This window comes from Neovison vison, chromosome 6, assembly GCF_020171115.1.
Source record: "Neovison vison isolate M4711 chromosome 6, ASM_NN_V1, whole genome shotgun sequence".
Lineage (NCBI taxonomy): Eukaryota > Metazoa > Chordata > Mammalia > Carnivora > Mustelidae > Neogale > Neogale vison.
In genome coordinates this window covers 166,037,526-166,051,627 of record NC_058096.1, presented here as the reverse complement: position 1 = coordinate 166,051,627, position 14,102 = coordinate 166,037,526, and the positions used below count along the sequence as shown (strand labels likewise).

General features: G+C 46.9%; 1 protein-coding gene across 1 annotated transcript in view; it reads left to right on the top strand.

Annotated features, from left to right (window-relative positions):
• RUVBL1 (RuvB like AAA ATPase 1) overlaps positions 1 to 14,102 on the top strand; it is a 45,004-nt gene that overhangs the window by 15,517 nt on the left and 15,385 nt on the right. Inside the window, exons 4-8 of the mRNA XM_044252883.1 lie at positions 5,544 to 5,695; positions 9,237 to 9,326; positions 10,131 to 10,280; positions 12,007 to 12,070; positions 13,637 to 13,835. Of these exons, the coding sequence (XP_044108818.1) occupies positions 5,544 to 5,695; positions 9,237 to 9,326; positions 10,131 to 10,280; positions 12,007 to 12,070; positions 13,637 to 13,835 (655 nt within the window). The remainder of the gene's footprint in view (positions 1 to 5,543; positions 5,696 to 9,236; positions 9,327 to 10,130; positions 10,281 to 12,006; positions 12,071 to 13,636; positions 13,836 to 14,102) is intronic.

The window sequence follows — 14,102 nt, the reverse complement described above, 5'->3', positions numbered from 1 at the left end:
GAGTACATCTAAAATGTATTTTTATTTACTGAAAAGTATTTTTCTGACATCAACAATCTGACAAAACTGACTTTTACATAAGTGCATGTGTTTAGGTCACTTAAAAGTAACTTTAATGCTTTTAAATTGGAAAAAATAGAGGTACATTTCCTGGGCATCTGCTTTGTGATCTGCGATTTTTGAGGGGAGGGGGCAGTGCAGTTCTTTTGATGGCAGTGAGGTAAAGAGAATTTCTTGATCCTGTCACAGAATAAAAAGGCAGGCCATTGACTGTCTTCAAAAAGGAACCCTGCCCATCTTCCTCTGCCTTTGAATTCCTGTGAAGTTGGCAGAGGGGTGGGGAGGAAGCGGTAAGCTGACCAGAAATAAAAAGCAAGGAGTCTGTGCTGTTTCCTTGACGTGATGAAGGTCCCTGTCAGGGATTTAGAAACCTGAGCCAGCAGATGAAACCTGTGTCATTTGTGTTGCCATTGCCAGAGATAGCGCCAGCTCGGCCCCTGCCCTGGCTAACAGCCGCTTTCATTGTCCGTCAACCACATCCCCTGCCTGCTTGTCAGCACACAGCGACTTCTAAACAAATATGGGGACTAGTGAGAGATGGGAATGCCTTTCTTCCCCACTCAAGGAATTTCATGTCATGGTCATTAACAGGAAATAGAGGGAGCATTCCATTGGAAGGCATTTATCTCTGTGGGATATAAAAGTTTTGATTAAAAAAAAAATCAAAGTTCATTTTAAAAGTATAGAATTTTCTGAGTATGTCACAGTCTTCTGATACATTCATGTAGGTTTCAAAAATTTTTGTCTTGATCTTTAGGAACTAAGAATTTGGAAAGGCAGGAATGAAACACAGCCTCTCTTTTGGGGCCATTCCAAAACTTCCATTTGTAGGCTATCAGATTGAACGAAGGTAGAGCAGAACGTCTCCTTAACTTTAACATCTCAGAGCCTTTGTCCTGGTTGGGTTTCTGGGGAAAGAAGGTAACCGACCCAGTAATAAGATAACAAGCACGTTTAAAAGTGGGAAGTGATCGAGAGTGTCGGACACCGTTGGCCGTGTTTCTTTGTGCCATTGGGCTGTTTCCATATCGGAACAGAGGTGGCTTGGTGGTGAGCACATCTGAACCCTATCTGGGCCACCTGTCATCAGAAGCAGTTTACAGCCCTACATTGTGTGTAGGATGGAGTTCTTTACTCCTAAAATGAGTGATTTGCAGCTGTGGCTGGACATTAGAATCACTGGGGAAGCTTGAAATGAATGATGATGGCAGTCCCAACCCCTGAGATTCAGAGGCAAATGGTCCAAGTCCAGCCAGGGCCTGAAGAATTGTAGAGGCCTGTCGTGATGCTGGAGGGTGAGAGAACCATGATGTAGACTCCAGCTGAGCTGTAGAATACTGTTTTCTAAATGCGAGCCATCAGTGTTCCTCCTTTGCCAGGTCTCACTAGTATTACTTAAATTTTTCTTTTTTAAAGTGACTTGGTCATTTTGTGTGTACATAACAAAAAAGTGCGTGGATCATAAGTGTATATAGCTCAGTGAATTATCATAAACTGAAAACCCCTGCACTCAGCACCCATTCAAGAAAGAGAATTGCCAATACCCCAAGTACCCTTTGTGTCCACCCCAATCTCCGTCCTTCCTTTTCCAAATTAATGCCTGTCTTGCTTTTAACATTATAGTAGTCATGCCTGTTTCTGAACCTCATATATGTAATCAGGAGGTATAAATGTATATATTCTGTGCTTGACTTCTTTTCCATAAAATAGCTTTTCCAAAATACTTGGGTGCTAGGTGGTCTATGGGATGGTGTGTGAGATTCATCAGGATTGTTGCACATAGCATGCCCATACCTGGTGCATATATATCTTAAGGAGCAGAGTTCCAGGAATATAAGGTATCCATGTTTTCAACTTTAGGAGATGATACCATCTTGTGTCTAAAGTGTTTGTATCAGTTTACACCTCTATTTGCAGTGGAAACCTTCCTGCTCTTCTATATCCTCACAAGCTCCCATGGTTAGCTTTTAACTGTAGGTTGTAGAACAGTATTTCATTGCTTTTTTCTTTTAGTTTGGTAAGTTTCAAATGTACCAAAAGGAGTCACGTGATGACCTTCCCTCCTGGTCCCATCACCAGGCTTCAGCTCATACTTAATCTTGATTGATCTATAGCCCCCATCATTCCCCTCCCAGATCCTTTGAAGTTAATTGCAGACCTTTTTCATCCATAAATATTTCCCCATGCATCTCTACAAAATGAGGACTTACAGAAAACCCCACTGTACCACTGTCAATGCCTAGAAAAAATGAACAATATATTCCTTGATGTCATCAAATACCTACTTAGTATTCAGATTTCCAGTTGTCCCGTGTTAGTGTGTTTTTTTTTTTTTTCCGAAAAATTTTTAAATTATTATTTGAATCAGGATACAAATAAGGGTCTGTATGATAGCTTGGTTGATATGTGTCTTTATATATTTTTAACTATGGGTTTCCCTTACATTTCAGTTTTTTCCTTTGGGCAAAGCATAAATTAGATGGAGACTAGGCTCACACCCTGGGGCTGGCAGAAAGGGCCTCCTGAGGTCAGTGGGCACATGCTACCTGAAGGGGAAAGGACAGAGCCAAGTGGTGTGGGAAAGGTTGTCAGCCACTCGGGCCCTGTGGTGTGGTGTGATGTGGTGTGGCCTAGTGGGAAGAAGCTGGTGTCAGAGCCAAAGACTTGGACTCTAGTCTGGGGTCTACCATGAGGGAGGAAAGGACCCTTGACTCCATCTCTTAGAGCTGACCTCCCTCTGTCAAATCTGTAAAAGGACATAGGAGTGCTGACTCTGGTTGTTTTCACAGGGCTGGGTTGGGATATCCTGGCCCCTCCTCTCGCCCTTACGATTCCAGTGTAGGATGAAATGAGGCAGTGACACGTGTGCCCTCTGTAGAATGGGTGGGAAGGCCGCTTATGCAGGCTGCCACAGTTAGAGGTTTATAGTGTGCGCCTCCTGATGTGGCCTGCAGCTTTCCTTAAATGTAGGGATTTCTTCTGGATGCATCTTCAACTAGTTTGACTCAAGGATGTTTCCCTCCTTGCCTCTGGATTGATGGCAAGTACAGTGATTGAAAATGATTTTCTTGGGGCGCCTGGGTGGCTCAGTGAGTTAAGCCTCTGCCTTTAGCTTGGGTCATGATCCCAGGGTCCTGGGATCGAGCCCTGCATCTTGGGCTCCCTGCTCAGCGGGAAGCCTGCTTCTCCCTCTACCCCTGCCTGCTGCTCTGCCTGCTTCTGCTCTCTCTCTCGCTGTCAAATAAATAAATAAAAATATTTTTAAAAAAATAAAATGATTTTCTTTTGATGTAGAATCCTTGGAAAACAGATTTATTGGCTGACTTACCTGAAATACTTCTGTGGTTTTGGAGAAAAGCATTTTGTGTCCCTTGACACCAAGACTTTGGGAATTTGGGAGAGCTTCTGTGTGCACATGTGTTTTCGGAGAAGCGGTGTTCAGTGGTATACATTGGTTTACTTGTTGTAAGGAAATCTTTACTTACTGTTAATTATCATTGCTTTGTTAGACAAACCCAATCTTCTTTTTGTTATTTTAGCATATTATTAAAGCGTAATATATACGTATGGGTGTGTACACACACACACACACACACAGACACACACACAAAATCACAATCATAGATGTTTAGCTCAATGAGTTTTCATAAAGTTAACACACTCATGTAACCAGCACTGAGATCAAGAGACACATTAGAACTTGAGAAGCTCCTTAAAAAAAGCACTCCCGAAGCTTCTTTTGTCCCCTCCAGTCACTCCTCCCTGTCCCCCTGCACCAGTGAGCAGGGACATGCCTGTGTTTACTTTGGAGGAGTCAGAAAGGTTTGATACAGACTAGACCTCGGTTTTAGGGTTGGGGGTGTTATGGTGGACCCGGGCTGTTGCATCACCTGGCAGCCTCCTTAGAGAGCTCATTACAGAGAATGTGTGGAAGTATCTGTAGACATATTTCTTGGGTGCTAGATGTTCTGCCTGATGACACCTCCAACCCCCTCAAGTAACTTCCTCCATTCATTCACTTACATGTGTGGCTGTTGTTGACAGTCTAGCAGAGCGAGAGTCGGATTTCCTGAGTGCCAGCAGTCCCATGTATGAGTGCTGGGTAGAAGGCACAGGTTGCCATGGGAGTCATCTGGAGGGTAAGGAAGAAGGTGTGTAAGGCAGGCTTTCTAGAAGGAGTAGGTATTTGGGGGCGCCTGGGTGGTACAGTCTTTTAAGTGTCTGCCTTTGGCTCAGGTCATGATTCTGGAATCATGGGATCAAGCCCCACGGCTTCTCCCTCTCCCTCTGCCTGCGGCTCCCCCTGCTTGTGCTTTCTCTCCTTGTCAAAGAAAGAAAGAAAGAAAGAAAGGAGTAGGTATTTGAACTGGGGAGTTGGCAAAGCCAAAAAGGAGGGAAGTACTTCAGGCAGTGAAAACATTTCATAAAAAGGCACTGAGATCTTGTTCTAAAAATTAATTTGCTGGGACTCCTGGGTGGCTTCGTCAGTTAAGCCACTGCCTTCGGCTCAGATCACGATCCCAGGATTCTGGGGTCGAGTCCTGCATGGGACTCCTTGCTCAGCAGGGATCCTGCTTCCCTCTCTGACTCTGCCTGCCTCTCTGCCTGCTTGTGCATGCTCTCTCTCTCTCTCTCTCTCTCTCTCCACCCCTGACAAATAAATAAAAAAAGTTTAAAAAAATCAATTTGCTAATAGTTCTTAGTTTGTCTGACAACATTTATTGAACAGCTAATGTTCCTGATGTTTAGAACAAGGAGAGACATTTACCTTTGCTGTTAATATTCTAATCTGAAAATTGTGCTTTATTATTGAGGGTTTGCTTTGGAAATTGTGGCCTTGGAAAACTTGTAAAACAACCAACCCATTGCAAATATGGAATGACAAACTGGGTCTTTCTTTGGGTGTGCCCTGAGGGTCAGCCAAAGTCCTGGGGCACCGGGCAGGTCACGTATCACTCGCTGTTGGCACGGACCTCTAACTATACCTAGCTTAGGCCTGATTGTGTCTCAAGGATGTGGGTAGTTGCTCCATTGGTTTTAAATTCTTTTCGAGAGTCAAAATTGGCAGGAAACGAGGGCATAGGAGGCTGCTGCTCTAGTGGAGTAGAAGAGTTTGGGTTCAGAGACTGGGTTAAAGACTAAAGCTGAATTTCATCCCCGTGGAGGTGTAGCCGATGTCAGAAACAAGCATTTGAGCATTTGAGAATGCTAGCTTGTCTCTGTAGTTCTAGATTTGAACCTAGAAAGTCCTTTTGGAAAGTTGAAATACATTTTTTTCCACATTCTGAAGAGCTCCTCCAGGTTACGTTTATGTCTGCAGTGTTTTTCTACCCAGAGTGATACCCTTGAGTGGGCATTAGTAAGGCGGGTGTCTTGGTGACACGGAAGTTTTGTGGCTAAAAAGGCTATTGAGTAAGGAGAGAGAATGTGAATATGTGAGAGAGAATTGTGCTTCACCAGGGCTCACCTGCCATCTCTTCCAGGGCTGCGGATAAAGGAGACCAAGGAGGTTTATGAAGGCGAAGTCACAGAGCTGACTCCATGTGAGACAGAGAACCCCATGGGAGGGTACGGCAAAACCATTAGCCATGTGATCATAGGACTTAAAACAGCCAAAGGAACCAAGCAGTTGAAAGTGAGTACCTGTGTGTGGACTCTTGTCTTGCCTCAGAATCTTGGCACTGTGTGGCCTTGTTCAAGTGATGTAACCTCTCTGTGTCTCACTTTTCTCTGTGTGGTCTGGGTGATCATACGTCAGAGGGCTGTTTGGAGATGTTACGTGTATTAAGCACTACCTAGAACAGGGTGAGTACACAAGAAGACCCAGTCAGGATAGCTCTTATTTTCTCATTGACTCCTAGGATGCAGTAAGTTAAAACGTGAGCTGTGTGGCTAGTCGTGTCTACCTTTTGCCATCCTGTATTCCATAATCTGACCATGTATCAAAGGCCCTGGCCCTGTCTCTGAACCTGCGGATTAATGTTCATGCTCACAGAAAGAAGCGGCTTTGAGTCATCTGGTAAGAGTTGTAGAACAGATGGCGGATGGACATCCCAAGAGACCAAACACAGAATTCTGACTGCAGTTCCTTTTATGTGTCAGGGCCTAGAAACTTTAGTGGCCTCAGTTGACTGTGCTCAGCCAGAGCTTTGTGGAGAAGCCCTGGTGGTGGCGGTGTGGGAGGCCATCACCCTCCTCAGACACTTGTCCTGTCAGCCTTGGGTATAGGGGCGCCCAGTGAGGGGAGGAGTGTGGTTTGGAGTGTGCAGCAAAGTCTGAAAGGGAGACCAGGCTGTGCTGCTGACACCAGTGTGGCTTTTGGCAAGTGACTTAATCTCTGAGCAGTAGTTTCTTTATCTATTAAATGGGGATAATGATTGCCTAACTTGTAGTGTTCTTAGAAGGATATAGAAGTTGTAGCTTTGGGGTAGCGCCTAGTTATCTGAGAAGTGGTAACTCTTGATGTTATTGTGAGAGTCTTCAGTTAGAGAAACGCCACAATTGGGATTGTAGGCTTTGCCTTATCTATTTATTTATTTATTTGACGGACAGAGATCACAAGTAGGCAGAGAGGCAGGCAGAGAGAGAGGGGGATGCAGGCTTCCTGTTGAGCAGAGAGCCCAATGTGGGGCTCGATCCCAGAACTCTGAGATCATGACCCGAGCCGAAGGCAGAGGCTCAACCCACTGAGCTACCCAGGCACCCCTAGGCTTTGCCTTATTTATAATAAACAATATCATAGTAATTATAATAGCATCTCAGCTCTTATTTGCTGGGTGTGCCAGGCCCAGGCTAAGTGCTTTAACAGATACTTAGTCTGTTGTCATGTCTAGCTTTCTACGTGTATGTGTGCTGTGTGTGTAATTTCCCTCATGTTCCAGATGAAGGAACCGAGGCCTCATCAGGAGGTTAAGCGCTTATCCTAGGCTTGCACAGCTGGTTAAGTGGCAGAGCGGACTGTCCGAGTCCCAGCCATTATGCTGTCCACCCTCCAACTTGCTGGGGGACCTTTGGGAGTCAGTTGGGTGCTCTGGGCCTCCATTTGCCCCTCTGCGAACTGTGGTAGATTGACCATATAATTTCTCCATCTTCACTCTCCTTTTTTTTATGGATTTTATGGTTCTTTGATTCTTTAAGGTGGTTTCTTGGTCACTGCTTTATGGAGATCATAAAAATGTCACTTCTTCAGAGGGTCATTTTTCTTTTTCCTAACAGGGTTTCCATCTCAGGAGCTTGCCTCTGCAAATATCTCTTTTAAACCTCCCCCTCATCTCTCCCATTCTGTATTAATTAGATTTCTTGGTAGGATCTGCCGCTTTTCCAGTAATTACATCTTCAGTCAATTCATTTGGGAAATTAACCGATATTAAAATGCTTGAGAAAAAAAAAAAGGAATACTCCCCAGTGTAGGAGAGCTGAAGTAAGGCACGCAGTTTACATTCCAGCTCTCCACTGGGATGCTTTGCACACTTTCTTCAAGAAGATAACCTAAGGGAGAAAACGAATTTTTTTTTCTTCCCAAATGAGTACTTCTAGCTACTTTGAGCGTATGTACAAGGTATTTGGACAAACGGACCTCAGATCCTTGGTGTAGGTATTGAATTGCAAAGGAGAATAATCATACTTGCCATCATTATTGTGTGCCTCACTCGTGCCAGGCCCTGCATCAGGGGCTTACCAAGCACTGTTCTCATGCTCTAGGAGGCTGCCGGGCCCTACCCCGCCAATGACACAGAGCCCCGGGTTTACTCTTGTGATTGCTGTCTCTAACAGCTTTTTGAGTTTTAATTTAATTTAATTTAATTAATTAATTTATTTATTTTTATTTTACAGAGATCACAAGTAGTCAGAGAGGCGGGGGGGGGGGGAAGCAGGCTCCCTGCTGAGCAGAGAGCCCGATGTGGGACTCAGTCCCAGGACCCTGAGATCATGACCTGAGCCGAAGGCAGAGGCTTAACCACTGAGCCACCCAGGTGCCCCTTGAGTTTTAATTTTAAATAAAATTCACCCATCTTGAGCATACAACTCTAGGAATTTTAGTCTGTTTACAGAATGGTACAGGTAGCGCCACAGTCCAATTTTATTTATTTTATTTTTATTTTTATTTTTTCAATTTAGAACATTTTCATCACCCTGAAAGAAACCTCCTGCCCGGTGACAGTAGCACCCATTCCCACCCACATGCCCTGTAACCACTGATCACTTTCTGTTTGTATGTGTTTGTCTTTTCTGAACATTTCAGTATCAGCGGAATCATACAGCATGTGTTCTTTCATGTCTGGTTTCTTTCACTGAGTCCTGAGTTTTTACTTTCTAATTTTGTTTGAGACAAAGCCCAAGTCTTTTTCACATTATAAAATAAATACAAAGTTTGAGAAAAACAGCTCTCCTTGAAGTTTAACGGAAACTTATGTTCAAATCCTAAGTCCTGACAAAAGATGCTGTTTTAGAATATTGAACATGAAGGGTAGCCTGAGTTTGGACAACCAGAAGAAAAGCTGTGGTCAAAAATACGCTTCCCTCCTTTCCTGGAGGTATAAGCAGGCAGGCCCTGGGGAGCAGACAGAGATTTGGATCAGAAGGTTTGCTTTGTGTTTCCCTCTGGATGTTTACACCTGGGTGCTGTTGTACACATGAGGAAACTGAGGCTCAGAGAGCCTTGTCTAAAATCAGAGGACCACCAAGTGCCAGCCACGAAGAGCAAGCAGGTTCCAGTAGGTGCTTCACATGCGGGCAGTTCTACCCCCACCGGAGGTGAGGAGGAGAGGAGCTGAAGTAGGGAGCGCAATCTCAAAAGGGGTCATAGGGCCTGTGATCACGCAGACACTCACCCGAAAGCAGTCAGAGCCATATTTGTCAGTTTGCAACCTCAGGAGTAAGAGGAAGGAAGATAACAGGTCTATCCTTGTGTTCCCCTTGTGTGCACTCACTCTCCGGCTGTCTCTAGGACACACATCCCCAAAGGCAGTTGTCTCATATGTCCACACGCACACACATACATATCCACAGATGCACACACGTACCCCACCCCTGCACAGATACACTTTCTCCATAGTCATCAGCTACCTCAAGTCTCTTGTGGAAAGGGGCCTTACAGCATGTCAGAAATAGGTACTGTATGTATTATAGTTCCCTGAGTTAAATGTATTTGGGTTTGTTTGTTTTTTTCTTTTAAGCTGGACCCCAGCATTTTTGAAAGTTTGCAGAAAGAACGGGTAGAGGCTGGAGATGTGATCTACATTGAAGCCAACAGTGGGGCCGTGAAGGTAACACCACTCTTGGTTCGCATGGGGAGGCCTAGGTGATGGGGGGTGGGGGGGTAGGGGTGCTGTCTTCAGGGGGTATGGGGTACGGGGAGGGGCTGGCGTCTGGTGGGGGTGCTGAGGGAAGGTCAGCAGTTGCCCCTCCATGTTGAATAAAGTTTGCTTTCCCTTTATCTTCATTCTTTAACCTTCTCATGATTAAAACAGACAGTCTGTTCGAAAAATACTAAAGCCTGTTTAGAGGGGGAGTACCGGCAGAGAAAGCAGAACAACTGTAGTCATTTTCAAATTGAAGTGTGCAGTGTTTAATCTTCCTTTTATCTCTTTGGTATTTTCTTCCCAAGATATATGCATGTGGAAAGGAATGCTGCATTAGTTGGCATTCTTTTTATATCTGATTTTCAGTGTCCTGTACAGTGTTCCTCACTGTTTAATGGATGAGCATAATACTTCATATCATACGATAAATCACCCACCTACAAAAGAGTCTGAACGGCTCCCTCCGTCTCCAGTTAATCTACTGGATTTGCCCTTTATCAGGAATTGCATACAGTTAAAAGAAAGAGAGTGGGGGAAAAGATTCTTGGAGAAAGTATCGGGTGTTTTTCAACTGGGTTTTTGGAGCCCGGTGATGAGCAGATAGCTTCCTTCTCTTGGCAGCAGGGGCGTGGGGTGCACTTGGAATTTGTCAAGTAGGCTGTCAGGCCCGTGGCTGGGAACGGAGACTTTTATCTCACTTAGCGCTGTGCCATTTGGGGACTTGGCAGCCACTGCTCACCGGGCACTCAGGTTTCTTTCTTTCTGCAGAGGCAGGGCAGGTGTGATACCTACGCCACTGAATTCGACCTTGAAGCTGAAGAGTATGTCCCCTTGCCAAAGGGGGATGTGCACAAGAAGAAAGAAATCATCCAGGATGTGACCTTGCACGACTTGGATGTGGCCAACGCACGGCCGCAGGTACCGCTTTGAGGCCGGCGTGATCTGGCGCACGAGCCCTTTTGTGTGCACGCGGAAGCTCTGGGAATGAATTGTCAGTCTTGCTGCTGTTTCTTAGGGCAGACGGTCCTTTTCTATCTGTAATGTTCAGCAATTAACATCGACATGAGCTACGAGGGACTCTTTTGTTCCAACTCAAATGCTCTAGTCACAGATGATTTCATGTGTATTGTTTCTTATCCCAGCCAAGCCTCTGGCCCTGCACTAGCCAGCTTCTTCCGTGGCTTCCCTCCAGCAAGCGGTCTCACGCCTGGGATTCTCTGGGTGTTAACGGTGGGGGGCAGGAGTGTTCTTTGAGCCCTTTGCAGGATTTCTGAAAGCCTGACAAAGCTGTGTCTTTCCCCCTGCTTAGCAAATCTTCAGTGTTTAAGCTCAGAGCGGGAGTTGTGTCTGCTCCTTATGCCCACCGGATGGGTCCTTATGCCTTGACTAGTAGAATGTGGGGCAAGTACAGTATGACTATGACGTCTCTGCAAGATGTATGATTGTAAAACCCCAGCTCTCCTCTGCTGCTAGTCCTTCAGTGTGATTTCCTCTTCATCCTTAAAGAGTCCATCTCTGCACTAGCAGGGAATAGGCTTTCTAACTGAAACGTTGATTCCTGGGTGTTTCGCTGCTTAGAGCCCTGGCCAGAGGATTGCTGAAGAATCGTTTTGGAGACAATAGGTCCCTCTGTGTGTGGAACTGCTGTCCCCAGGCCAGCCTCCCGGGAGCCTTCACCTTGGTTAGATTCAGGGATTGTGTCACTCCGACACTAATTAGCTCCGCTGTTTAGTCGCTTGGTGTCCCTGGGTTTTGTGTGATTTAGGGCGCTCTGGTTTTGAGTTTCCTCCTCTGTGAAGCAGGCCTAATAGTTCCTACCCTGCAGCATCAGATGTTGTAGGTTCTCAGGAAACACTCACTACATTTTACAACTGAGCTTTTAGTGAGCACCTCCACCTCTGTCCCCGGGCCTGGCCAGAATGGGCTGATGAAATGCTAGGCAGGTGACAGAACAGCCCCTCTTGTGGACCACCTTGGGAGGGGCCGGTGGGAGGGCGTGGTGGGTGGTGAGCATGTTAGCAACCGGCCATCCTGCAGGGTCAGCTTCCTGACCACGCTCTAGGCCAGGACTCACTGAAAGTGACTGTGCAGTCGAGTCTAGAGAGGGGAGGCGTGGGAACACAGATAAGTTGCTTCCTGCAACAGTCCATTCGTCCCCTTGGGAACCAGAGCATTGGCAGAGGGTAGGCGTTGGATGCCCCATGAGGGCATTTGACCTGAGCTCTGATGGGCAACTGGAGCTTCCCAGAAAAGAGCCCGTGCTTCCTGGCAGGCGGACTAGAATGCAGAAGCACTGAATCGTACAAGAGCACGGGTGTTCAGAGAAGAGTATGGTCCTGTGTGCTAATCAGGGAATTCGGGATCTGAAAAGGGTACGGGCTGGAGAAGGAGATTGGGGCAGGCCTCACAGAGCTGGGACTTCCCATGAAGAAATTGTGCTCCTTCTTATACGCCAAGGGGAGCCTCTTAAAAATTCCTCTGTGTTTAGAAGCTCCTCACGCTTTCCCGTGAGGGTGTCTGAGGCCTCCACACCCAGGAGCCTGTGTCTGGTTGACATTGGGAAGCAGTGTGGTGATGGTGGCAGTGAAACTTCTGCAGCTGCCTCAGAAAGCAGGACTGACTCTGTGAATCTTCTGTTTTGCAGGGGGGACAAGACATCCTGTCTATGATGGGCCAGCTGATGAAGCCGAAGAAGACAGAAATCACAGGTAAGAGAAATAGCAAGGCCTGTGAGCAAAAACCAGAACCTAGGGCCCTGGATTCTGATGTGCTGTGTAAGGCTTTTCTGGGCCTGAGGAAATGCCTTGGGACCGGTTCTTTCTCCCTTGTCATTCAGAGCCTGGGTTCCCCCTTGCAGTCTGCGGCTGCTTTAGGCTGCTCTCGGTAGAGCATACCGTGTGCCATACCGTGTGCCAGCTGGCACACCCTCTTGAGGGCATTCAGTATCCTTGCTCTCTTCTTTGAAGATGGAGGCTGTCGCAATCTCTGGTCCCTTCAAGGTCCTGGAAACGGGGATGGTGTCACTCCGGCTGTGCAGGATGGCTCCTGCCAGGCACTCCCAAGCACAGTAAGCCCCACGGCCTCAGTCCCAGGTCCCCTCACCCTGCAGCTGCAAGGCCGCTCACAGCCTGCCTGGCTCAGCCGCCTGGGCACCTCCCAGAGTCTGGCAGGAATGTTGCTGCTTCCTTGTGGACCTTGAGTGTACCCTGCTTCTCTTCCCAATGGCTACATCTGTCTTTTTTTGAAGCCCCACCTATAGTTCTGTCACTTTAAAATGTGAGATATTAAAGCCTCTGTTGTCGGTTCCATGTGAGGCAGTGGCGTGATCTGAGACCTTTCTAGTAGAGTTGCCAAGAGCAGTTTCTATGTTTCCACCATGACCTTCTCTTTTGTGCATCCCAGCCTCCTGGTTGTGGGAGATGCAGCAGCAGGTCCTCATGCTCTGTGTTTGGGAGCAGCTCCCTCTCGTGGAACTGCAGGGGCTGGCTCGGAGAACAAGAACAGGGACCTTAGCTGACCCCATGTAATTCTTGAGACAACCATCCCCCTAGAGCTCTGAGGTTGGACCTTTCCTCAAAACCTGCATTCCTCGGGGTGCACGGGTGGCTCAGTGGGTTAAGCCGCTGCCTTCGGCTCGGGTCATGATCTCAGGGTCCTGAGATCGAGTCCCATATCAGGCTCTCTGCTCAGCAGGGGGCCTGCTTCCCTTCATCTCTCTCTGCCTGCTTGTGATCTCTGTCAAATTAAAAAAAAATAAACCTGCATTCCTCACAGGCTTCTTTCCGGAAAGGATTCTGTGTGCACCTGATTCCTCTATCTAGGCACTTGATTGAAAGTTAATTAACCTAAGCTTTGTCCTAGCTGAGTGCAGAATAGGACAATTTACATAGGAAAACTCATTTCACACAGGGCTCCCCAACTTCTTGTCTCTGGGATGTGGCAGGGCCCTGGGTGGGCGGGTGAGTAATAAGGCAAAGTGGAGAGTGACCAGGGGACGCACGCCTCTGCGAAGACACGCAAAACTGTAAAAGCCATTTGAGGGCTTAACAGAACCTGTTGGCAGGGGAGGCTGCCAGTTCTGTGACTTCTCCATGGTGATTATCCCCATTTTCAGATCATGATACTGAAATGAGGATGTAACCTGCCTGGGGTCATATAGTTAGCAGTTAAAGTGGGCCCCAAACTTGGCTTTGGATCAATTGGGCTGGGGGAAGAGGAGAAGAGGTGACCGCTTCCCCACCTGACCTTGCCTGTGTCTTCTTACTGTCTCCTAGACAAACTTCGAGGGGAAATTAACAAGGTGGTGAATAAGTACATTGATCAGGGCATCGCTGAGCTGGTTCCAGGTGTACTCTTTGTCGATGAGGTCCACATGCTGGACATCGAGTGCTTCACCTACCTGCACCGGGCCCTGGAATCTTCTATTGCCCCCATCGTCATCTTTGCATCCAACCGAGGCAACTGTGTCATCAGGTAGGGTGGCTCCCTGCTGGCTGTGGGGCTTTACCGCCTTCATCTGGATTCATGTTTTCCTCTGGGATCACTTTCAACCCATAATGTCATGGGTCAGGATGGAGGTGAAGGGAGATCATGTTCATTCTGAGAGCAACCCGCCAAAGTGTCTTGTCTTCACAGGCAGTTCATGCATCAGCCACATTCCATCATGGCCACCAAAGGCAACAGTCACCTGTTAACTAAATATGAGGGCCTCCTGCATGGTTTCTGGGGTTAACATTGTGG